The sequence below is a fragment of the Dromiciops gliroides genome, chromosome 1 (assembly GCF_019393635.1).
Source record: "Dromiciops gliroides isolate mDroGli1 chromosome 1, mDroGli1.pri, whole genome shotgun sequence".
Taxonomy (NCBI): Eukaryota; Metazoa; Chordata; class Mammalia; order Microbiotheria; family Microbiotheriidae; genus Dromiciops; species Dromiciops gliroides.
Window position 1 is genome coordinate 152,256,946 of NC_057861.1, and position 24,718 is coordinate 152,281,663.

Sequence of the window (24,718 nt, forward strand, 5' to 3'; positions counted from 1 at the left end):
GGGATAGGGGGAGGGTTGACACATTGGCACCTGCTTATCAGCTTAAAGTCTTAAAGAGTTCTCTGAGGCAGTGGGAGATTAATTGAGTTGCCCAACATCAGAGCCTGTACTTGAACCCTGGTCTCCAAGGACAATTTTCTATCCACTAAGACACACTACTTCCCAACTCATATAAGTTTACAAGGGTGAATATGTTTTTCAGAGAGAGTAGAATTTCTTCAAAGTAGACATGCTCTACTCCTTTGTTTTAAGAATAACTAGATCCAAGACATTCTAGATAAGCAACTACCTTTTATGTCCTACCTCCATGAAAATATCATGACATATGTGTATCTTGGACAGACTCTATAGATGGTTAATGATCTCTCCTATCCTCTATTTAATAACCTTTCACATACTTGAAGATCATTATTTGTCATCCCTGAATCTTCTCCCCAAACTATTCCCAGTTTACATAACCTTCCCACTCTGACACATTTTTGTGACTGTCCATGAAATGATCTCCAAGTTCCCTGACTCCCTTTTAAAACTATGGAACTGTCAGTTAAATAAAGGCCCCATGGAGTATTTGTAAAGCTCGTTTTTATGCTGCTCTCTTCTACTTCCACATCTACAGGAATGAAAAATGAAAAGAGAGGTTACTAAAATCACCAAGTCCTTATTTCATCTGCAAACATTAACTTGATTGTCAGTAATCTGAATGTTCAATCTTTGCCCAATAACCAATAAGTTGTAGCCAAATGAAATTATAGTCTTCAGGTTCTCCTTGGAAAAGTGAGTAAAGGATGATTTCATCGTATTCCCAAAGATAATAACAACACTTATTGGGACACTTGTTCAGATCATCTAGCAGTATTCATGAACATAAGCAAATAGACTACAATAAAAATCAATCAATCAATCAACCAATAAATAAATAAATGAATAAATAAATAAATAAATAAATAGAAAGATAAATAAATAAATGTCTCATGTGCTGAAATCTATTTTAGACAGAGGATGTAGTAGAGGAATTCCATGAAGAACTTATGAAGAATCTCCAAACTAAATAAACATGTAACATCATAATCAATTATTTCAGTGCAGAGGAGTATAAAATGGATGATGGTGAAAATATGTGGGAAAATGTGGTTCAAGCAATAAAAGAACAAAGATTTGATCACTTTCTTGAAGTTTACTAGACTATAATCTCCCCAGACAGATTACTAAATTCCTTGAAGGCAAGATGTGTGTCTAATCTAAAAGTGAATTCTACTTTTAGATAGACAAACATTAGCATGGTGTTCTTTGCATACAGTCAGCACTAAATAAATGTTTGCTTTATTCTGTTCTTATAATAAGGCAAGAAAGTGTTAGGTATGGCAAGTGCTGAAAATAATTGCCCCTCCCCCCCCCAAATGACAATGACTATATTTTAACTGAAAGGAAACCCTTGGTTCCCATATGGGAATCATTTCTGAATCAACTGTTTGTATTCAGCTAGGTCATCAACCAGGGAGAATAAAGATCAAAAGCAATGCCTAATATGGTATTGATTTATCCTTGAAAATTGAATAAAAGATAAAAATGAGAAGACACTGCAGATAGTTGCAGCAGCTACACTGCTACCTGCTTAAATAAGCTGCAAACACCAAAAAAAAAAAGAAAAAAAGAAAGAAATAGAAGTAAAGACAATGATTCTATCACTGTTTCATCGAGAATCTGAGCTGATTCAAAAGTCAACACAATGAGGAGGCTTCACCAGGACAACTACTTGCTTTCCTTGCCAAGTGGAGAAATATAGCAGCCAAGGGCAACATTTAAAGAACAAGACCATTTGCAAAGCATTAGGGAGGAGAATGACAGAAAATTATAAGCAGAATTGCCTTACAAAATAGCCAAAAGCAGTTGAGAGGAAAATAAGCCTGCAGAGAATTTGGTGAGAGAACTGGATAAGCCAGATAACCACTTAGAGTTTTTGTGGGCAGAGGAAGAGGAAAACAAATAGACATAAAATGGAACAGATCTGACAGTATTTCTCTGGCAATCTATTTTCGTAAATAACTATGATCATCTACATTTGGATTCCCCTATTATATAAAGTAGCTACAGTACTTAAGAAGATGAAGTTGGGAATTCATCAAATACATGAAGAAATATGAGCTGAAGGCATCATTATTAAAGGATTTGGAGTTAAATTTTCAAAACATCTTAGAGAGGGAAAGATTCTAAAACAATGGAAATCGTAGTCAGTGCTATTATAATAAAATTTACTGATAAGGTACTACCAATTACTGAACCATATACCTACTTTCTCATTAGAACAATGGATTTACAGTACAATGCTGTTTTCAAATGTAAAAATCCCACTTTTGTCAATTAGCTTTTTTACCTTGAACAAATATTTCAGTTCTCTTTGTCCTAACTTCCTCATCTATAAAAAGAATAAGTTGGACTAGATCTCTAGGGTGAGATGGTAACTGATTTATACTAGTGAAGTTTGAAAGAAAAAAAGTAGTATCAAGTTGTCTCTCATGTTTAAAAATGTATGGTTATATTAGACTCTTACCTCTCTTTAACTTCTCTTTAACCTCTCTCTCTCTCTCTCTCTCTCTCTCTCTCTCTTTCACACACACACACACACACACACACACACACACACACACACACACACACACACCCCTCTCTTTCTGTCTCTATATCATTATCTCTCTGTGTCTTTCTGTTTCTCTGTCTCTGTTTATGTCTGTTTCTCTCTGTCACCAGATCTGTGACTTGATTCATATAAGGAACTCCTAGAGAGGAAACTCCTTCGACCAAGGCAGATTGGCATCTATCCTTCAAATTAAGAATCTTAGAGAGTTGCTTCAGATGCAGAGAGGTTACATGATTTAGCCAGTAATATGCAGACAATATACATCTGTGTATCGGGGGCAGTCCTTTGTTTTCAAAGAGGACCAAGGACATCAGAGGTTGATGTCTTGACTCTTGCATGGATTGGGTTTAAGTGAAACAGGGTTGCATGAAGTCATCAGTCTCACTCTCTCCTGCAGAGTCACTGATGCCAAACGGTGACAAAAGGCACGCTGACTCACTATGGCCTGCAATGCAGTGGATGACACTGGCATATCTTCTATGTCTGAACAAGTTGTAAGCAGTCCACAGTGCTTGCCTCAGCCCCCTTCATGGCCACTGGGACAAGTTGTTCTCATCTACCCATTCCACCAGGGGAGGTCTTCACATGCTCAGGTAGACATCCCCCTAACTCAGCCTGTCAATTATCCTCAATCTAGTCTAGCCCCTGTGCAGAAACAGTTTACTAGGGCAGCAGCTTCTTAGAGCCACTGGTGAGAGTTGAGTGATAGGTGGACACCAAAGGTGGATAAACAACCCCAAAAAAGGCATGGCAAGCCCTCCCTAAACACCCCAGCAATCTATCCACTAACCCATGCTCTCTTTCTTATACCCAGTCAATTACCATCTTGTTGACTCAGACTCCCTTGCATTGTATCCATCAACTCTTGAATAGTTCTACTGTTATCACCCTAATATATTATCTAATTACAATCTGACTGGAATTTTCCCACTTTAACTCAGTCCCTAACCTCCAATCCAGCCTTCATATTACTTCTAATGAATCAATCAAGCAGTCAATACACGTTTATTAATCTTTTTTTATAAGCCAGCATTATGCTAAGTGCTAGGAATACAAAGGCAAAGGAATACTAGCCTCCAAGAAGCTTATATTCTCATGAGCAAGATGATACACACACATATGCATGCATGTATATTTATTTGTATGTGTATATGTGTATGTATGTATGCATGTATGTATACAAAACAAAAAATGAATACAAGGTACTTTGGGGGGGGGATGCCCTAGATCAGGAAAGGATTCATGTAGAATACAGAAGTGGAGATGAGTCTTAAATGAATCCATGAACACCAAGAAGCAAGTATGGGAGACTGTCAGTTGAAGAGAGGGAGATGGGAGATGGAGAGTCATTGATGCGGAACCACAAGTGGACCAGGCCTGCATTCAAAGAAAACCACTTTGGTAGCTACATGGAGAATAGATTAGATTGAGGAGAGACAAGTTGGAGAAACCAAACAGAAGGCTGTTAGAATAGCTCAAGCAAGAGGCGACAAGAGCCTGCTTCAGATAACTCATGTTGTCGTTTGTCCTTCATTCTAGAAGGAGACCAATGGCATAACAAGAGCATCGTTTTGACTTGCACATGAACTGTACTTGAGTGAGGCAGAGCTGCTCAAAGTCATTAGCCTTGCTCTCTCCTCCAGAGTCGCCTTAAGTCCAATAGCAAGACAAAAATCAAGATGACTGGTGATCGCCCAGGAAGCAAAGGGTGGCCCTGGCTTTTCTAAATTAAGGTCTTTTCCATTTCTCAGTTTGTCTGAGGTCAAGCCCATTCAATGACTTAGGGCTAGGTAAGAACTAAGATAAAAGATGGCTCAATTTGCCATCCCAAAAATATCAATCAGTCTGGGAAGGGAAGACTCTTAGAAACCTTGTGAATCAATACCTCAACATCCTCACAAGTTTATAACCTAAGCATAAACATTCTCTATGTCCACTTGACCCAAGCCAGCTGCTTTTCATAGCTTTAGTATTTCTACCACCTGAGACTACGGCATTGAGTTCATATGTGATGGCTTTCATGTCCTTAATGATGAAATCCTTTTATTATTTAAAAACATTTGTAGATCTTTTGCACTTGTACTTGTTGTCCTTCCACTTTTATCCTTAAATATTTTCAGGGAAGTGAGGAGGGAAATGAGCTGGAGAAGGAAATGGCAAACCACTCTAGTATCTTTGCCAAGAAAACCCCAAATGGGGTCACAAAGAGTCAGACACAGATGAAATGACTCAACAATAACAAAATGCCAACTATGTGCTAGGCATTGTGCTAAGTTAAGCACTTTTACAAATATTACCTCATGTGGTCCTTGCAGCAACCCTGGGAGATAGATGTTATTGTTATCACCATTTTACCAATGACAAAACTGAATCAGAGGTCAAATTTGAACTCAGGTCTCCCTGATTCCAGAACCTACACTCTGTATACTATGGCACCACCTAGAAGCTTGTGACTGACTCTACTTTCTTGATTTTAGTGTCTGCTATTCTCTGTTCTAAGAGGGGATAATCATTCATCATCCTTCTTTGTAAAATTTTACAAATGAGTTTACATTTTAAATGAGTACTGCTTCCAGATGCCATCTCTTTCTACTTGGGAACCAAGTCATGTGTCTGCTCACAGAAATGCTTTTTCAGCTCTTTTAGACTCCTTTTCAATTTATATAATTTAGAAGAATTGTATAAAATATTATAATCATCACTGGAATAATTTTTGGGATGTATATTAGCCATTTTCCATGATCAATTCTTTTTAGCTCAAGATTGTGTTGTTTTAATTATGTGCTATAACTTTTTCTCATTATTAGTGTTTGTTTTGGCTTTATATTAATTCTGATCTTTAACAAATCTGTGGCCTGACTATACACAAACAAATGATTCAGGGATCACTCACATCAAAAGGAGTCTTTTTTGTCTGTTATGATGAAATCAATTTTATTTTTTTATTTCATTCAGTGTATGCCACATCTAGTGCCTAGCAATTTTTTTTCTCCAAAGATTAATGAGGTAAAGTCACAAGCCTTCAGTGTAATATGTAAGTACTTTTTTTTTTTAGTGAGGCAATTGGGGTTAAGTGACTTCCCCAGGATCACACAGCTAGTAAGTGTCAAGCGTCTGAGGCCGGATTTGAACTCAGGTACTCCTGACTCCAGAGCTGGTGCTCTATCCACTGTGCCACTTAGCTTCCCCAGAAGTACTTTTTGTTGTTGTTGTTGTTGTTTTTGACCCCCCCACACCTTTCCTCCTTGCCTGACCGGTGTTTCCTCATATTTCACACCATTCTCCCTCATTCCCATCTTTGCTCTGATTATCAAAGTGTATGCTGATTAAATTTGGAGGGTCCTCTCTATTTTGTTTTTGTAGTTTCTTAGCCTCTCCAAATTCTGCAACTAATATTGGAGGATAAGTTGCAATTGTTCACATAATTTTTTGCAAATATTTACCATGAGGATTGTAATATGAGATGGTCAAATGCCCTGCGAAATAATGTCTGCTATTGCTTTTGATCATACAAAAAAAAAAAAAAAGTTCCATCAGTTCCTTTCTTTGCTTCTCCAAAGAGTACCTGACTCTTGCTTCCACTTGACCACAATTTCCTTCTCTCTTCTGATTTCATTTATAGGCAGAATTAAAATGATTTGACTCTACCAGTGGTCAGCCCACTTACTATTCACTGCCCAAGGATCTCAAATTTGTAGTAGCAAAAGCTAAACTAAAATGTCTAGATGGTCTAAAAACTGATTCCCAGCACCTGCTGCCACGGTCCCTGCATAAGTGGAAGGAAGCCATGAAGGACAAAAGTTTCTTTTGTTTAATGAGTTCTTTTGGCGAGGGAATTCATTACCAAGTGGTGGTTCTACTGATGGCTCTCCTCCTCCATATTTAGCTGGGCTGGTCCTCAGGCAGGACCATGTATCATAAAACCTAAGTCAGCTCTACGTCAGGAATGTCCTCAAAGCCTTTCTTTCCATCATGATATAGTCTGTAAGAATATCCTCTGAGGGCAGCTAGGTGGCACAGTGGATAGAGCACCGGCCCTGGAGTCAGGAGGACCTGAGTTCAAATTCGGCCGCAGACACTTAACACTAGCTGTGTGACCCCGGGCAAGTCACTTAACCCCAACTGCCTCACCAAAAAAAAAAAAAAAAGAATATCCTCTGAGAGAGCTTTCAAGAACCAAGAGTTATGTTCACACCCCAATCAGGCACTGGAATAGGATTTTGTGGGAAGAACAAAAAAACATATAAAGTAATTACAGGGTGGAGGAGGCATCAACAATTGGCAAGAGAAGGATCAGGAAAGAAAAAGCTTGAATGGGACTTGATCTGGATTGGGAAGAGTGTTCTAGATCTAAGCTTCAAAGGAAGCTAGAAAAATTAAAGAGATGGAGGCAGGAGGAAACTATTGCAGGCATGGGGGACAGCCTAGTAAAGCCTGTGCTAACAAGATACTGAGAGACAAGATACTGTATACAAGGCACATCAAGCAGTCCAGTTTGAATATAAAATACACAAGTGGGAGTGAGATTAAATCAGTCTGGAAAGGGAGGTTATACAAGTACCTGAAATGCATTGTGGAGTAGGTGGGAGGGGTGAGGGGGAGGGGTATCATGAAGCTCAGGTGCAATCAAAAGTTTTGGAACCAAGAATGGCAAATCCTTTATGTTATTGCAGAGACTCTCTATTCTTCCTCTTTATCTCAAAGAAACTCGCCTTAGATCTAGGATCAGACTTCAAAGAGCCACACACAGTAGCTTAAAGTCAGGACTACAGAAGAAGGGAAGGAAACAAGCATCATTGAAGCACCTACTATGTGCTAGTCACTATACAGAGCAAGGATTTGGGCTTTTTACTATATTTCTGAGAAGATGGATTTAAAACAGACTTTGCCCAGATTCCCCTCAGCTCCACTGAGGCAAGTTTCTCTGGTTCCTTCTATGGGTACTTTTTAAGGGCTTGGATTTGGCTTAGAGCATCTATTTCTCCAAGGAGCAACCTGTTCTAGCAGCGAATGTACAGACTGCATATCTGGAGACATTGGTTGCTTTAATATCAATAGGCAGCTGTGTTTTGTTTTTGTTTTTGTTTTTGTTTTTTTTAGTGAGGCAATTGGGGTTAAGTGACTTGCCCAGGGTCACACAGCTAGTAAGTGTTAAGTGTCTGAGGCCGGATTTGAACTCAGGTACTCCTGACTCCAGGGCCGGTGCTCTATCCACTGCGCCACCTAGCTGCCCAATAGGCAGCTGTGTAGTACAGTGGATAGAGTGCTAGGCTTGGAGTCAGGAAAACCTGAACTCAAATCCCAACTCATCCATTTACAGACTGTAGACCCTGAGCAAGTAACTTAACCTGTCTGCTTCAGTTTCCTGCTCTGTAAATTTAGTTTGATAATTCTATTTGTCTCCCCAGGTGGTCATGAGGATCAAATGAGATTATATTTGCAAAGTACTTTATAAGCCTTGCAATGCTATACATAAATGTTGGCTATTATCATTGAGGTGGTTGAATTGTTTGACCACAGCTATTCTAGAAGATCATCTACAGCATTAAATTATATATAACTTGAGGTCTGTGTCAGGGAAGGAGGTACCCAAACTGATGAAATCACAAATCCTTGAAGTATCGAAATGTTCTGAGCAAAGCTAGCCACCGGAGGAAATACAAAGATTTATACAGTACAAAATAAGACACATCTGTCCCCGTGGAGCCTCCATACACTGATAGCTATAATGCAAAATGATGCATCAAAAATATGTGAGAGTGGGGCAGCTAGGTGGCACAGTGAATAGAGTACTGGCCCTGGATTCAGGAGGACCTGAGTTCAAATCCAGCCTCAGACACTTGACACTTACTAGCTGTGTGACCCTGGGCAAGTCACTTAATCCCCATTGCCCAGCAAAAAAAAAAAAAAAAAATATGTGAGACATGCAAATCAGTTCTAGAAGAGGTCCCAAGAAGGACAATCCTCACTGGGGGAGGGGGACAGAATTGATCATGGAAGTTTTTATGGAAGAGATGGAAACTGATTTGGTTAAAACCAATCCAAACTTAGCTAGGTATTTAATATTCTTGATTAGTCATTTTCCTTAAGTACAGATCAGACAATGTAACTCCCCTGAAATCTCAGTAGCTCCCTATTGCCTCTAAGATAAAATATAAGTACTCTGTCTGGGCTTTTAAAAACCTTCATAACCTGGAACCAACCTTTGATTCTAATCTTATTTTTCATTATTCCCCTTCTCATATTTTTGAATCTAGACAAATTGGCCTTCTCCCTGTTCTTCATACATAGTTCCCATTTCCCATCTCTGTGCATTTTCATCGGCCATCTCTCATACCTAGAGTGCCCTCCTTCCTCTCCTCTGATTCGCAGAATTTCTCACTTCCACTAAGATGGAGCTCAAACACCTCCTATATGAGGCCTTTCCTGAGATTCTCCCCAATCACTAGTGCTTTCCCTCCCTAACTACATTGTGCTTAACCATCTGATATTTATCTTGTATTTATTCTTTTCCTCTAATGTGCTGTAAGCCCCTTGAGAAGAATTTGTTTCTTTTCTTTAATTTTCTTTTCTTTCTTTCCTATTTATTTTACTTTCCTATTTATTTTCTTCCTTCCTTTATTGTTTTTGTCTTTCTATGTCCAATGCCTTAAACAGTTACTGGCTCTTAATAAATGTATGTTGATCGCTTGATTGATTGACCAATGGGGTTATTGGCCATGTGACCTCATGGAATCAAAACTATTCTCTGCTTGTCTGTTCTATTGTATGAATGCATGTTGTGATAGGAACTACTACTGCTAGCTGGCTTGTGGAAAGATTGATGGGCTAAAGTGTAGAAAAACAGGGGCAGCTAGGTGGCACAGTGGATAGAGCACCGGCCCTGGAATCAGGAGTACCTGAGTTCAAATCCGGCCTCAGACACTTAACACTTACTAGCTGTGTGACCCTGGGCAAGTCACTTAACCCCAATTGCCTCACTAAAAAAAAAAGAAAAGAAAAACAGCTCTTTTCATCAAGGTGTCAACAAATGACAGCAATTATCATTTGATTCTATGGCAGGGAAAGCAATCAAATTCTCAAAGCACAAAATATGCAAAAAAGCAATATTTGAGGAGCATTTATACACAGCTAGGAGTTCTTTTTCATGGCCTCTCAAAACATGACTTCTCCTTAGCTTGTAAAACAGGAGAGTTTTCAAAGGATCATAACTTTTAGGTCAATTCTGGAGAAACACTAAGAAATTTCTATTTGGAAGATTCAAGGGAAGAATTGGGGTAAGATTTAAGGTTCTCTCTCTCTCTCTGAATAGCTTTGGATATATACATATATAGTTTTTAATTACATTCCTGTAGAAAGAATCATGAGAAATAGTGTTTCACATCACATAATTACAAAGTTGCTAAGAATTTTTTAAGTGATCTGTGATGGGTACTCCCTCCATTGATGCAAATAGCAACCCCTCCTAATCTATTACGGATAGCCATGGCCAAAAACATTATCACCTGGGGACCAATGTTCTGGTGAAGAGCCTCTCTGTACTTAACAAGGCTGGGCCTCTGTTGACAGATGCACAATCCATTACCACAATGATACTGGAAGTTTTTCAAGCTTGTTAGGAACTACCAGAGCTTGCAGTCCATTGGCATGACCTCAAGAATGTAGGGTCACCTCCACACCGCAATGAAGCATTGGAGGAGGAGGACTTTAGTGATGCATGAATTTCAGTGAGTAGAAGGATGACTTTTTATCCATTGTCATAGTTAGGATTCCTACCCCAACTCCCCTCCTTACTTTTTTTTTTTCATTCTACTTTCCTGAAAAAATAGAACAGGCATTGATTGCCAATACTTGATTCACATAATGAGAAGCTCATGAGATCTGGGCTCTTTGCTTGCATTATTCCCAGATGGATTTGTTTTTTTTTTCCTCCTCTTCACTTTGTCTTTAATTCTTAAAACTGCAGCTGTAATGCCTGGAAAAGACTGAATGCAAAGGAGTTTGAAAGAAGACACATTTTGTGACTTGACAAAGAAGGAGAGACAAATATCCCTCATTAATTGTCACTTCTCAATTTTGAAAAACCTATATAGTGTTGTTATTTTTGTCTCCTAACTCTAACAGGTTAGGAAGAACATGACTTCTTTTCAAATTAAATTGGCATTTAGTTAAGGAAGAGAACAAGACTGAGGAATACAGTGCAAAGAGAGACTTAGGGGAAAGAGAAGCTAGTAATGGTATTGGTTTCAGTCACTTTACATCTTGGAAAGCCAAGTCCTGTAAGCACTGATGCTTCACATCAAACTCAAAGAGGCTGGTTTCAGAATAGGGAAATCACCCCCACAAAACCATAAAATGACATTCATAAGAACTGGATTTAGAGCTAGAAGTGACCTAAGAGGTCATCTAATCCAACCCTTTCAATTTACAGAAGAGGAAAATGAAGCTCAGAGAATTTGCACCACAGCCAAGACTTGGTCTCTAGTCCTCTAACTCCAATTATTGACCTCTTTCTACTGCACACTGTTTTTTGTTTTGTTCCTTAAGGAAATGAAAATGCCCAGATTTGAACTGAGGACTTCCTGATCTATAGTTAACCACTTCATCACTAAAGTATCTCACTTCCCTCCCCATCCCTTCTTCCTATTAGATGTCTCCTCCTCTCCAGTTATTTACATTTTTATGTTTCCTGAAATTTGGGGGGGCACCAGTACCAGATTCCTCTTAAGGGTTAGGGGGGCTTTTTTCAGTCATTCTCTTTTGTAAGACCTTAGTTTTTGTCTGATGTAGCACTTGGATATTTTTTCCCCAAACCCCAATGAATATCTTCAATCCTGTCTCATTCATTCATGCCAATCATATCATTATTCTTCTCTGGGCTACACTCCAGATGCTACAGACTTTCTCTACCAAAGATTTTCTCTACCATTCCTCCCTCACCAGGTACCTTCAGACCTCCCCCCAAACCTCTCTTCAACTCCCTTTTATGTGTTGTCTTTTGCTATTAAAATGTAAGCTTCTTGAAGACAGGGAGACTGTATTTATTCATATTCCCAATGCTTAGCATAGCTCCTAGCATATACTAAGTGCTTAATAAATGGTTATTGATTTGATTTGACTTAAATGGATGGGCTCTCCAATAACCAGTTGAGTTCCTTAAAGAATTGTTCCCCTAAACAGATTAAATTGCTGTGAACTTTTTGAAAGAATGATCTCCTTGCTAATTGGATCAGCAAAAGATCTTTGACTATGCCTTCCCCTTCCTCACTTGGTCTTCTCTTTCCACTGCCCACATCATGTTCTAGAATCTTCCCATACCTCACTGACTTTGGATCTCCCTCAGATGAGAAAGAACCACTCTAGGTCAGGTTCAACTGAGTCTGTTTTAGTTTGGTTGTTTTGCTGAATTGTTTCCTCAAAACAAGCAAACAAAAACAAACAAACAAAACCAGAAACCAATTCTATACCATTAAAAAAACAGAGAAGAAAGGATGTTCCTCAGTACAGGTGAGTGTGGCATCTCTTAAGCTTCTTTGCTGGTCTTTTCTTTTCACAGAATTACACCATCTTTAAAAAATAAAAACAAACTCCACTCCACTCCTTTCCCATCAAATTGAAACAGAATACTATAAATACATGGGCTGGGATCAGCTGGGAAAGGAAGATTTTGAATTTGATCACCTCTCTTTTCAAAATATATAAACCAATCAGGATCACCAATCTAGATGCAATTTAGTGCAGCACCCTCATTTTACAGTGAAGAAAACTAAGACATAGGGAGGTTAAGGGACTTGATGAAAGACACAAAGGCAGAAAATATCAGACATGGGATTTGAAAGTGTTCTTTCTACTGGACCATGATTGGCTGGACTCAATTGCTTTTTGAAGAACAGTTTAACTAAACCTATGGATAACTGACTGCTCCCACTAGCATTTTATATTATTACCCATGACAGAATATATTTTATTTGTCTATTCTGAAAAATCAATAGAGATAATTATTAACCCAATAGTAATTAAAATTATTATGTTATAGGACCAACTAGTCCAAAAAAAAAGGATTCTCTAGAGCACGACAGTATTACAGTTCTTAGAGTTGAAGCATGCCAGTGCAGATGTTCCTAATTACCCTAAAAACACAAATACTTACACAAACCAGTTGGTTCCAGCTACAGAATAATTCAATTAAAGGAGTGCTTATAATTTAGCAGTATGAATAATAGTTAGGACCAGCTAGTCTGTGAAACTATAAAGAACTACAGACATACAGAATCTGAGCCAGACAAACAGCTCTGTATGTTTTTAGAGTAAGGAAGCCTTTAGATTTCCCAGTTTTTCAACAGCTGGCAGAACCCTGTTACCTGAGCTAGTCAATATCCATAGTCCACTTGGATGTATTAAAAATCATTCATTCCATTTCACCTTGAGAGCTACCAAGATAAATCCAAATAGTGATTCTGGAACAACTAGGACAAGACTGCTCCCTTGGTTTAAATTACTTCTTGAGAAATGGATGGTTTAGGTAATGTGATACAGAATTAAATCAACATACACAATGAAACCCAAGCTCTGGTGACGCATAGGATTCTCTTTGCAAATAATAATCTTGGCAGTGAGCCTCCTTTATGTGCTGAAAGCCCTGCTGCTCACTCACAGCAAATCTCAGGGCTGCCACAGGTAATTGAGTGCTACTAATAATGTTTGCAAATAACATCTCAAGGCAGGAAGTGTATACAGCTTCACCTAGCAGGATGAGACAACCTTATCTGAAGGCTCAAGCTCTAACACTGATAGCTAACTGACTTACTGGGGTTTTTAAAATATATTTATAAACAGTTAATTTACATAATCACTATATATTACACATATACCCACATGTATATATACATATCATTAAAAACTATTAAAATTTAGATTCAAAAATGAGAAAGTAAAAATTAAGTTTAATGTATTGAAATAACAGTCAAATTATTACCAAAAGGTGCACATTTCCCAAAGACACATTAAATGTCCACTTGCTATCTCTTAATTGTATTGTTTAGGTTACATTTTTTAAAAGCTGGTTTCATCACAATACTCAGGAGGTAAAAGAGAAAGCTAGTTTGCAGAAGATGGGAAAAAAATAAAATAAGGTTACTTTACCTTGTGTCACCTGCTGCACTGCCAGCATTATCCCTGACACTGTATCCGGAATCAAATTTTCCTTCAGATTGTAGCATGGTGCCCATTCCAGAATTGGCAGCCGTCTTCGACACCACTGTTTAATGTCTGCACAGTGGAAGGAGTTTATCTTCCTCCATACCACACTATTCTTTTTTCTCTTTACTCCTGTCATTTTCCAGGTCCCCTCCTCCCAAAAGTTTCTTCTTCAGAAAAGGAAAGTCGTTTCAAGCACACCTCCTTTCAGTGCCAGCCTCCAGTTTTTTCAGTGCTTAATAATGTCAAAGCAAGAGGGGGAAAAAAGAAAGAGAGAGAGAGATTAAGAGAAACACTTAAATATCTGGAGCTGAGTTCTGGTTGGCTTTGGGTTTGCTAATTAATTTAACTCCAAATATGCATTTAAGCCTTGCATCCTCATCTGAAGGAAATGGAGAAATGGCCCCTGTTAGTATAACATGTTTCTGTTCTTTTAAAAGTATTAGGTCTAACCTTAAGTTAGTCTATGGCTCCCTATCCAGTAATTTCTCCCTTATATTCACTGTAGTGCCTTATACTTTTGGCTCCAATCCCAATAGTTAATGAGGTAGTGCTGGGCGTGTGTTGGAAGTGGGCTGGGCTATGCTAATACAAGCAGGAAGCTCTCAGCTAGTCCAATCTCTCCCTCCAAGCTATGCATAAGCATAAAGCTGCTGGAGGCTCTGGAGTTCAAAATTAACTCACAGAACCAAGCCTCTCTTTGAGACCGATACGTTTGTTTGCAGCCTATTAAGCATTAGCGATTCTTACCATGTTAAAGCAAGCTACGGAAATCTGTTAAATGTTTCTCATCATTTTATCCCCTGTGAAATGAGGTTTTCATTCATAGAGAAATGTTCAGGTAGCCGGCTGCCCAGTTTGGGGAAAGGAATTTCCAGTTCTCATAAATAAGCTGAAACTTCAACCCACAGACTAACAAAACAGGCATGACAATGGATGGAATATTTGTGGCTACAGGAACTCTCTGAAATTGCTCCTTGGGTTTTCTCCGATTTTTTCTCTTCGTCATTTACTTCTCTCACACACTCTATTGTGACTGGTGTTTATTGAGAAATGACAGTATGGTACAAATCATTGTGTAAAGTGCCCCCCAAAGGTTTTTGGTGCCTATTCCATTTTTATAGTTTCATTAAATACATATCCCCTTTGTTTTTATATTTTATAGTAGTTCGGAGAGGCCGTCTTTTTTTTTTTTTTAAAGAAAGAAAGCCGGCATTTATGAGCTGTACGATTGGAATTATACCAAAGAAACAGTTTATTAAATAAAACTCTGACAGCCAAGAAAGAGAATACTATGTATATAGTTCACTGAGGCCCCTTTTAATGCCCTTTCGTCCAGAGAATACAAAGCTGATTTCTGGAAGCCTTTAGAATAACAAAACTCTTGGATCCCTTGGACACTTCTCTGGTCCCCTGCTGTACCTTTTTTCCATTTGTTTTTAAATTAAGGTGAATGGCTACTTTCTCAGCTTTCCAAGGATGATCTCACTGGTTTCCTACACAGGGGTCCAATCCATACCTGCTTCAACCTTACAAGCTATCAGTACCTTCCATATATGAAATTGATATTTTTGTCCACAGGTCAGAAATTTACTTGCTTTCTTCCCTTTTGTAGTCATTGAGCCAAATTTCCAAACTGTCCAAACTATTTGATACCTATAATTATCACCTCCTTTAGAGACTCTGGCTTGCAGTGTTTCCAGATCCCTTTTCTTATGTTCTCATGTCTAAGTGAAACCACCTGATATTTGCTATCATCATCACTGTGTCAACAACAAAGCAGCATCAACCTCAGGAGATTGAAAGAGATATTGCATCATTTTAACTGTCTTCTGCTTTTTTTTTTCTTTCCTTCACAAATAAACAATCATTATTAATTCTATTTTGTAATCATCTAAAATCCTTTAATATACCCTCCCTGACACACAAAAACCCCCCAAAACTCAAAACATATCTAGATCATGAATTTGTAATCTACTCTGAAGAAGGGTGATCACCTGTTATGGATGATGCAGAAGGGTTTTCTGGGTTGGGTGGGAGGTTAGACCAGATGACTATCAAGTCTGCTTTCCAAGGTGCTTTCCATAAGTCTATGAAAGTTAAGTTGAAATCTATCAACAGAAAGCTTTATCAGTTTGCTCAATTTAAACCATTTTGGATAACCCATTTTGATTACAAATGAGGAACTATTTTGGTTTTTGTCTCTGTAACCCCAGAGCCTGGCACAGAACAGAGAATTAATAAATGCTTGTTGAATGAATGAATGAATGAATGAATGAATGAATGAATGAATGAATGAATGAATGAATGGATGGATGAACAAAGTGTTACATAAGAATCCAACTAACATACACAAACATACCATATTTGAGAATTAAAGAGGGATTTTCACAATTTTAAAACTAAAATTGTTTCACAATGTTCTAGGACCAATGGGAGGAAGAGACCAGTTCAAATAAAAACTAATTCAGTATCCTTTCATCCTTTTGGGGAAAAAATGTTCCAATGATCTAAATCAGGGGTTCTTAACTTTTCTTATGTGATGAAATTATTTGGCAATCTGGTGAAGCCTATGGATACTTTCTTGAAATAATATTATTAAATGTATAAGATTACAAAGGAAATCAATGATATTGATTTGCAATTATCAAAATATTTTTAAAATGAGTTTGTAGAACCAAGTGAAGAAATCCTTATCTAGACAAATCTTTCTCAAGGAGCTATATAAATTCACTTATTTTCTTATTCTTTTTTTTATCTCTATGTTTTGACTGGTTCCTATACTTACGTGTTCTGTTTAGGATCCCAAAGTGCCAAAACCTTACAATACAAGCTTGATTCATGGAAGATCCACTTCAGATCATAAATAGATATGCCAAAAAACTTTATGAAGAAGTCTATTGACCCACATGAGATTCCCAGGGCAATTTGACAGGCTCATAAAGTTCAAGAAAATTAGATAAGCTTTTACATAACTTTCAGTAGCTGACGTCAATTCATTCTTCAGTTCCATATGTCTTTCACTCTCCTCCATATGCCAAATGGAGGCAAGCTCCACTTTGATTTCTAGACAACATATTTAAAAAATGGATTTTCCTTATCATTTCCCTGCTCCCCTGTAACCACCCCAGTTTCTAATTTCAATTTTGTTGTCAAGACTGATTCACAGTGTTAGCATCATCACTGTCTCCCTCCCTTGTTCACCAGATCTAATTCATCACCAAGTCTTACTGTTTCCTCTTCCATTAGGTTTCTGTAATTCATTCCTTCCTTTTCATCCCCATGGACCCCTTCTTGTTAACAGGCCCAGATCACCTGGACCACTGAAAATGTGTCCTGGACAGCTTCTCTGTATAAGCCTTTTTCCCTTCCAAGTCATCTCACATATAGAGCAACAACAGGAAACACTTTCTAAAAACATAATTTTAGAGTTGGAAGGAAACTGGGAGGCATTTAGTCCAACCTCCTTCATTTTACAGATGAGAAAACAGTTGTCACTTTTGCTAGGGTTATATGGGTAGTAACCAAGGTGGGACTTGAACTCAGGTCCACTTTATAATCAGTGCTTATCCCACAGTGCCATACTTTGTCTTCCAAATGTTCTCTCTAAAACTCTCAGTAACAATGGCTTTGAACTCTAAACTCCCAGGTAAGTACTTCAAGACTTACCAATAGACCCCCATAGAATGACCTCCAAAGACATGGTACCCCACAGCCTTCAAAATGAAGGAACCCTGAGTGCCTCATGTTACCCTTCAAACTCTCTGCTTCATTCCATGGAACCTATATACCACCCACACATACTGTTTATTCTCTTTAACCTATTTTGGGGTATGGAGGGCCTTTTTTGCGGGGGAGGATATCAACCATAATTTCATCTACATATTGGTAATTTATCTATAATTAACAGTCTTATAGAGCTGTTGACTTTCTAACACCAAGTTCAATCCTTTATCCACAATACCATTCAAAACCTATATACTGCCAATCACTCTACCAGAACTGTTCCACCCTCCTTTAAAAGCCTGCCAATAATTCAAGAGGCATTTATTAATCACTTACTATATTCCAGGTGTTATGCTAGGATAAAGATTCTCTTTCTTCGTGAAGCCTCCCAAGCTTAATTGTAACCACATCTACTTGCTCCATGAATTCAATGTTCTGCCAACATGTACCTTATTTGTATATATGTACATAAATAATTCTCTGCAACCACATTCATAATTTTCCTTGGTTTTTGTTGCTTTGCCTTCTTTGTATGTATTTAGCTGGTATCCTTCATTACTCGGTAAGATAATCTAAGGGCATGAACCTGGTCTTCTGTTTCTTTTGTCTCTCTCCAGGGGACTTAGCATGGTACCCCCTGCACTTAGAAGATAGTCAAAAATGGTGGGTAGCCAATAACAATCTTCCTGAACTACACACAACATTGGCTCCTTCATTAGCTCTTAGTTCTAGCAATCCTTAAAAACCTTCTTACCATTTATTCTTTACATCGTGGGGGGCAGGGAGGGAAATGGCAGGATGCCAGTCCTCCCTCCACCTCCAGGTAAATCTAAGAGCCATTTGTGATACTGGTCTTTTAGTGGTAGACTTTTCTCCACACTGTAAATAGGAACTTTTTTAGGTATTCCCACAAGTGGTCAGTCCTATTAAATTAGCTAGCTCTCTTGGGTGCTTTTATATAACTGATCCGACGGGAAGTCCAGTTGGAAAGCTTGTCATCCAGGCTTTGATATGACTCCTTCCAAACTACTTTGTCTTGTTTAAACCAATTAGTTTCCCAATCAGAGGTAAATCTTAATGTTCTATTAATTCAGTGTCCTCTTATCTAGCTTAGTTATTATGGTCTGAGCTGTATTTTTCCATTTATTAGTAAAAGAGAATCATGAACCTTATGGATCCTTGATATTCGGGGTTTTAAGTCAGTTTCTATTTGTTTGTTCCAAACTGACCAGTAACAATGTAATTTACATTTAGCTTACCATGGATGTCTTGAACAAAGAAACATTCAAAAACTCTTGGTGGCCAAATCTATTTTGCAAGTTCATGTAGCTGGGTCAGTGTAACAAAGAACAAAATCACAGGAGAGGACGAGAGACCAAGAGAAGCAAATTAAAAGGGAAATGATGTTCAATAGCTGCTGTCAATGGCATTCTCACATTGTGAAATTCAAACACCTTCAAGGGCTTTGGACACACATAGTACAATGGAAAGAATGTGGGATTTGAACTCAAAGGACCTGGACTGAACCCCAGCTTTGCTACCTCTCGTCACTTATATATATGGCCATGAAAAAGTCACATCATCTCAACCTGAGACCTATGAAATTGTTTTTTAAATATTTTGATAATTATATTTCAATATAGTTGATTTCCTTTCTAATCCTATGTATTTTGTTTTATGCACTTAAAAACAGTCTGAGAAGGGGTCAGTGGGCTTCACCAGACTGAAAATGGGATCCAAGATGCAACAAAAAAGATTAAGAACCCCTTGCCTGGATGATAATAAAAGTTCCTTAAAGCTCTAAATCTAGAATCTGAATCTCTTGACTCACCATCTCTTTTAGATAAATGGGATGTTCATTGTATATAATGACTTAAAGGCCCCACTCCCTCTCTTTACTTGTATCTTAAGTTTAATTTTACATTAGAACTTGTTGGATTTATATTAGGCATGGATTATCAAACACATGCTTGGCATTTATGACTTGAACATGCACATGCATGCACACACAGAGATACACATGACTACAAGTATTATAAGAGGTGAACTTTCTTATTATAAAGATATAGATATATTGAAATATATTTAATAAAGCATATGTAAAATATTGAACTTTGAAGACAGATAATCAACTGGCATACTCAGGGCTAAATATCAAAAGTATTGGGAGTCGAGAGAACTAGACTAACCCTCAGCCTAGCACTAAGCTATGTGATTTGGGGCAAATTAATCTCTCCTACACCAAATTTTTTCATCTTTTAAATTGAGGGATTAACTTAAAGGGATTGACTAAAGCCCCTTCAAATAATTCTAAGATTCCAAAACATTCTGGGTGTAAAAATGTGACCCACTGTTTCCTTTCTCCACTCTAGTACTATGCCACTGTCTCTTCCTGGCATAAAACTGATACTGGGTTCTCAAGGGCTATTTCAGTGGTATACATGCCCTGGCAAGGGTCTTGGATTACCCTCTAAGTACTAGCCTGTCCAAATGTAGAAAGCTTTATGACCAGAGTTAGCTCTTAAGTGATCATTGGTTTGGGTCGTGGTCATTCCTAAATTTATCCACTATGAGGCATGAGAGACTGTTTTGTTTGGATGGATGGAGACCCCACCCTAGTGGGTGTTGAAGGAAATATTCTTTCCTTAGGACTCAGGTATTTAAAGTACTTGTGAGTACACATCTGAAACAAGGGATGGGGAACAGAATACACGGTTATTAAGTGCTTACTATGTATCATGAATTTTATAAATATAATATCGTTTGACCCTCAAAACAACCCTAGGATATAGGTGTTATCATTACTCGCATTTTACAGTTGAGGAAACCAAGGCAGACAAATGAAGGACCCAATTTCATAAAACCACTCTTTTTTGGTTTTTTTTTTTTTGTTGTTATTTTTTTTTAGTGAGGCAATTGGGGTTAAGTGACTTGCCCAGAGTCACACAGCTAGTAAGTATTAAGTGTCTGATGCCGGATTTGAACTCAGGTACTCCCGACTCCAGGGCCAGTGCTCTATACACTGTGCCACCTAGCTGCCCCTACAAATATCAGTTTTATAAGTAAATTTATAAGGAACCTTCATGTACATTTAAAATCCAATTTGGTCAACTAGGTGAAAAGAGATAGTCAGTCCTCACAATTTGGACATTTAATGGCTTCAGACATTCCTGTGATTTTATTAGTAACTTCATTTTCACTTGCATTGTCAACAATGCACACTTAAGGTTAGGCACAGTAGAGAAAGGCATGATGCATGCAAATTTGTGGAGCAGCTGGTATCTTATCTGGGTCTTGTTCACCCCACCATTGTAAATTAAGGAGCCCCTCAATGGTTCACTATGTATTTCCATTGTCCACCTTTAAAATTCAAGTTTTGTGTTGCAACTATTCCCCCAAAGTGTAGTGCAAGTACGGAGGATAAAGCACCAGCCTTGGATTCAGGAGGACCTGAGTTCAAATCTGGCCTCAGACACTTGACACTTACTAGCTGTGTGACCCTGAGCAAGTCACTTAACCCTCATTGCCCCACGAAAAAAAAAAGCTTAGTGCAAGTCCTTTGGGCTCTAAGCCCAAGCACGCAAAGTCAGTGATGCAGCTTAGTGAGAAAATAATGGTCTTAAAAAAACATGCCAGAATGTCTGCAGCCACATTGTCTGTCCCAAGTTTGGTGTTAATGAATAGACAATTAATTTTTATAGCATAATACCCTCAAGAACAACCATCAACACAGTGGAAGATAAAATTCAGGTTAAAAAATTTAGTTTTAAGAATTTTATTTGCTGTACAGTATTTATGGTACTATAGATTTCATGTATTATGAAAAGAGAAGATCCTCTGAAATCAATGCAATTTTTTGAGCGGTTAGCACAAAAGGTCACATAATTCTAAGGAATTACTAGTGAGAAAAATGTTTTGCATGTTACCAGTTTTGTTTTGTGTACTGCATTTTTTGGATTATTTCATAACCCTAACTCCCAGCGTTCTTTCCACTGCACTCAGAATATTAGCTCTAGAGTTGCTTTGATCTTAATGATTTTGGTAAAACTCTTCGTGCATCTTCCTTCTTTTCCTTTCCTTTTATTTTTTATTTTTTTTAATTTTCCAGTCTTTCTGTTCCTAGTACTTTGCATATGAGGTGTCTGATAAGTCATAGCTGAATTGAATTCTGGAATACTATTTGGAAATGCATGTAACATTATCTAGTGTCTCAGGCCCATTATTTATTGCTGAAAGCAAAAACTAGTTTATTAAAGTAACACTTCAGGATTCACAATATTTATATCCAAAGTCAAGGCCATCTCATTGAAGGCAAGACAAATTTTCACCTTACCAGACCACTGAGGGAGCCTGGAATGTTAATGGGACTCAAGGGTTTGACTGACAATCTCTAAATGAGACAGAAAAGGAATGTCAGGAAATAGGAAGTTGGCAGAGGTAATTATGTCCTTTGTACAAGCTATACCTAGGAAAAGACAAGTGACCCCTATGAGGGACCAAACATTTACTCTGAGCCCTACTGTAATAATTTGGGGAGAGGGTGATGTCTGTAGAAGAACAGCAAAAGTCTCGAGTGCAATAGAGAGAACCAAAATAGTCAAAATGCATGAATGAAGTATCACCCTATACTCTTGTAGCCTACTTGTCCAAACCTTGTGATTCTAAACACCATAAGGAACATTGTTTTAGAGACAAAGGGAACTTCAGAAGTCATCTAGTCCATTTCTCCTAGGGAGCCAGGTGGAGCAATGGAGAGAATGTGCTGAACTTGTATTAAGGAAGACCCAAATTGAAATCCTGCCTCAGATTATTAATAGCTATTGGACTTGGGTAAATCACTCAACTTCTCAGCCTCAGTTTTCTCATTTGTAAAATGAAGATCACAATAGTATCTACCTTAAGAGATATTACAAGAATTAAATAAAATCTTATTTGTAAAGTATGTTGGAACCTTAAAGTACTACATAAATGCTAGCTATGATTACTATCATTATTGTTATATTGTTTTTATTATTGTAAAGACTAAGACCCAGAGAAGTGAAGTGATTTACATTTCTATAGTGCCTACTACATGTCAGGCATTGTGCTTACACATTTACAAGAAAGAAAAATCCATTGCATTCTTTAAATTTCTGCTCCTGCTTTCTTTTAGGCACCATTTATGGTTTTTAGACCTGAGGCAGTGGGTAGTGGTGGAAATAATGTTGTATTCTAATTAAAAGACCTGGGTCTGAATTCTGATTCTGACACTTACTGATTATGGAATCATGGTCAAGTCACTTAAAGAATCTGAGCCTTTGCTTCTTCCCTTTTTTTCTATATAAATATTTTATTATTTTCCAGTTACATTTTCCATCATGAGTCCTTTGGAACTATCTTGTACCATTGTATTGCTGAGAAGAATCAAGTTTATCACAGCTGATCAACACACAATGTTGTTGATACTGTGTACAATGTTCTCATGGTTCTGCTCATCTCACTCATGATTAGTTCATGCAAGTCCTTCCAGGTTTCTCTGAAATTCGCCTGCTCATTGTTTCTTACAACACAATAGAATTCCATTACATTCATATACCACAACTTATTCAGCCATTCCCCAATTGATGGGCAACCCTTCAATTTCCAATTCCTCGCCACCACATCCATGACCAATTGATATTTTTCCAATTATTTAGATCTGGTTTGATTTGTGTGAAAAGTGTTTTGTAATTGTGTTCATAGAGTTCCTGGGTTTGTCTTGGCAAGTAGATTCTCAAGTATTTTATATTGTCTACTGTTACTTTAAATGGAATTTCTCTTTCTATCTCTTGCTGCTGGACTTCGTTGGTCATGTATAGAAATGCTGATGATTTATGTGGATTTATTCTATATCCTGTTACTTTGCTAACATTTTTTTTTTTGGTGAGGCAATTGGGGTTAAGTGACTTGCCCAGGGTCACACAGCTAGTAAGTGTTAAGTGTCTGAGGTCGGATTTGAACTCAGGTACTCCTGACTCCAGGGCCGGTGCTCTATCCACTGCGCCACCTAGCCGCCCCACTTTGCTAACATTTTTAATTGTTTCAAGTAAATTTTTAGTGGATTCTCTAAGTATACCATCATATCTGCAAAGAGTGATAGTTTTGTTTCCTCCTTGCCTATTCTAATTCCTTTAATTCCTTTTTCTTCTCTGATTGCTAAAGCTAACATTTCTAGTACAATATTAAACAATAGAGGTGATAATGGGCATCCCTGTTTCACCCCTGTTCTTATTGGGAAGGCCTCTAACTTATCTCCATTACATATAATGCTTGCTGATGGTATTATGTAGATACTGCTTATTATTTTAAGGAAAGCACCATCTATTACTAAGCTCTCTGTTTTTATTAGGAATAGGTGCTGTATTTTGTCAAAAGCTTTCTCTGCATCTATTGAGATAATCATATGGTTTTGGTTAGTTTTCTTATTGATGTGGTTTATTAATAGTTTTCCTAATGCTTCTTCCCTTTCAAAATGGGAAAAATAACATTGGCAGCATCTGTTTCATAAGGTTGTTGTGAGGACTTAAAGACCTCTGCAAATGCACTTATTTGTCTACACTTGCGTTCTAGTCTGAGAAATGTGTCCATATTTTGTACCTTGAAATCAATGCACGAATCGTTACTGCTGCATTATTAATAATGTCACTAGTGATACTAAATCAGCCATTTATGTTAAACTATCCAAAGAAATGCTTCAGGTTTTGAAGTTTTACTGGCTTAAAAGGACCCACAACTGTGTGAATAGTGCCACCTAGTGGTGCAAAGGTTGTTCACTAGCAGTTATTACTAGGACAATCAATCCCTGGAATTCAAACTTCTAAGGCCTTTTTCTTAGTGGGGGGAACTCATAAATTATGGACAGTTAATTGTTGACCAATCTTGTTTCTGTCAAGTAATCCTTTGCCTGATCTAGCCTACCAACATATTCCTTCCCAATTCATTTAAGTGATGGGAGCCTTGCCCAAGGCTATCCACTAGTTGTGGCCCTCAAGAAGGGCCTAAACTATGAGGTGACTCAAATGGATGGTATGACTGGTAAAAGTCCTGTCTAACACAAATATCCTTGAAAAATTCTTCACGGGGTTCAAGCCTAGTGGAAAAGGGAGTTTCATTCTTATCTTTGTATAGTCTCTGTGCCTTCAG

At 37.9% G+C, this 24,718-nt stretch overlaps 1 protein-coding gene across 1 annotated transcript in view; it reads right to left on the reverse strand.

Moving 5' to 3' along the window:
- SLC26A7 (solute carrier family 26 member 7) overlaps window positions 1-13,995 on the reverse strand; it is a 191,476-nt gene extending 177,481 nt beyond the window's left edge. Inside the window, exon 1 of the mRNA XM_043976873.1 lies at window positions 13,778-13,995. Coding sequence (XP_043832808.1) covers window positions 13,778-13,970 — 193 coding nt within the window. The 5' untranslated portion in view covers window positions 13,971-13,995. The remainder of the gene's footprint in view (window positions 1-13,777) is intronic.
- Window positions 13,996-24,718: the final 10,723 nt, after the last annotated feature.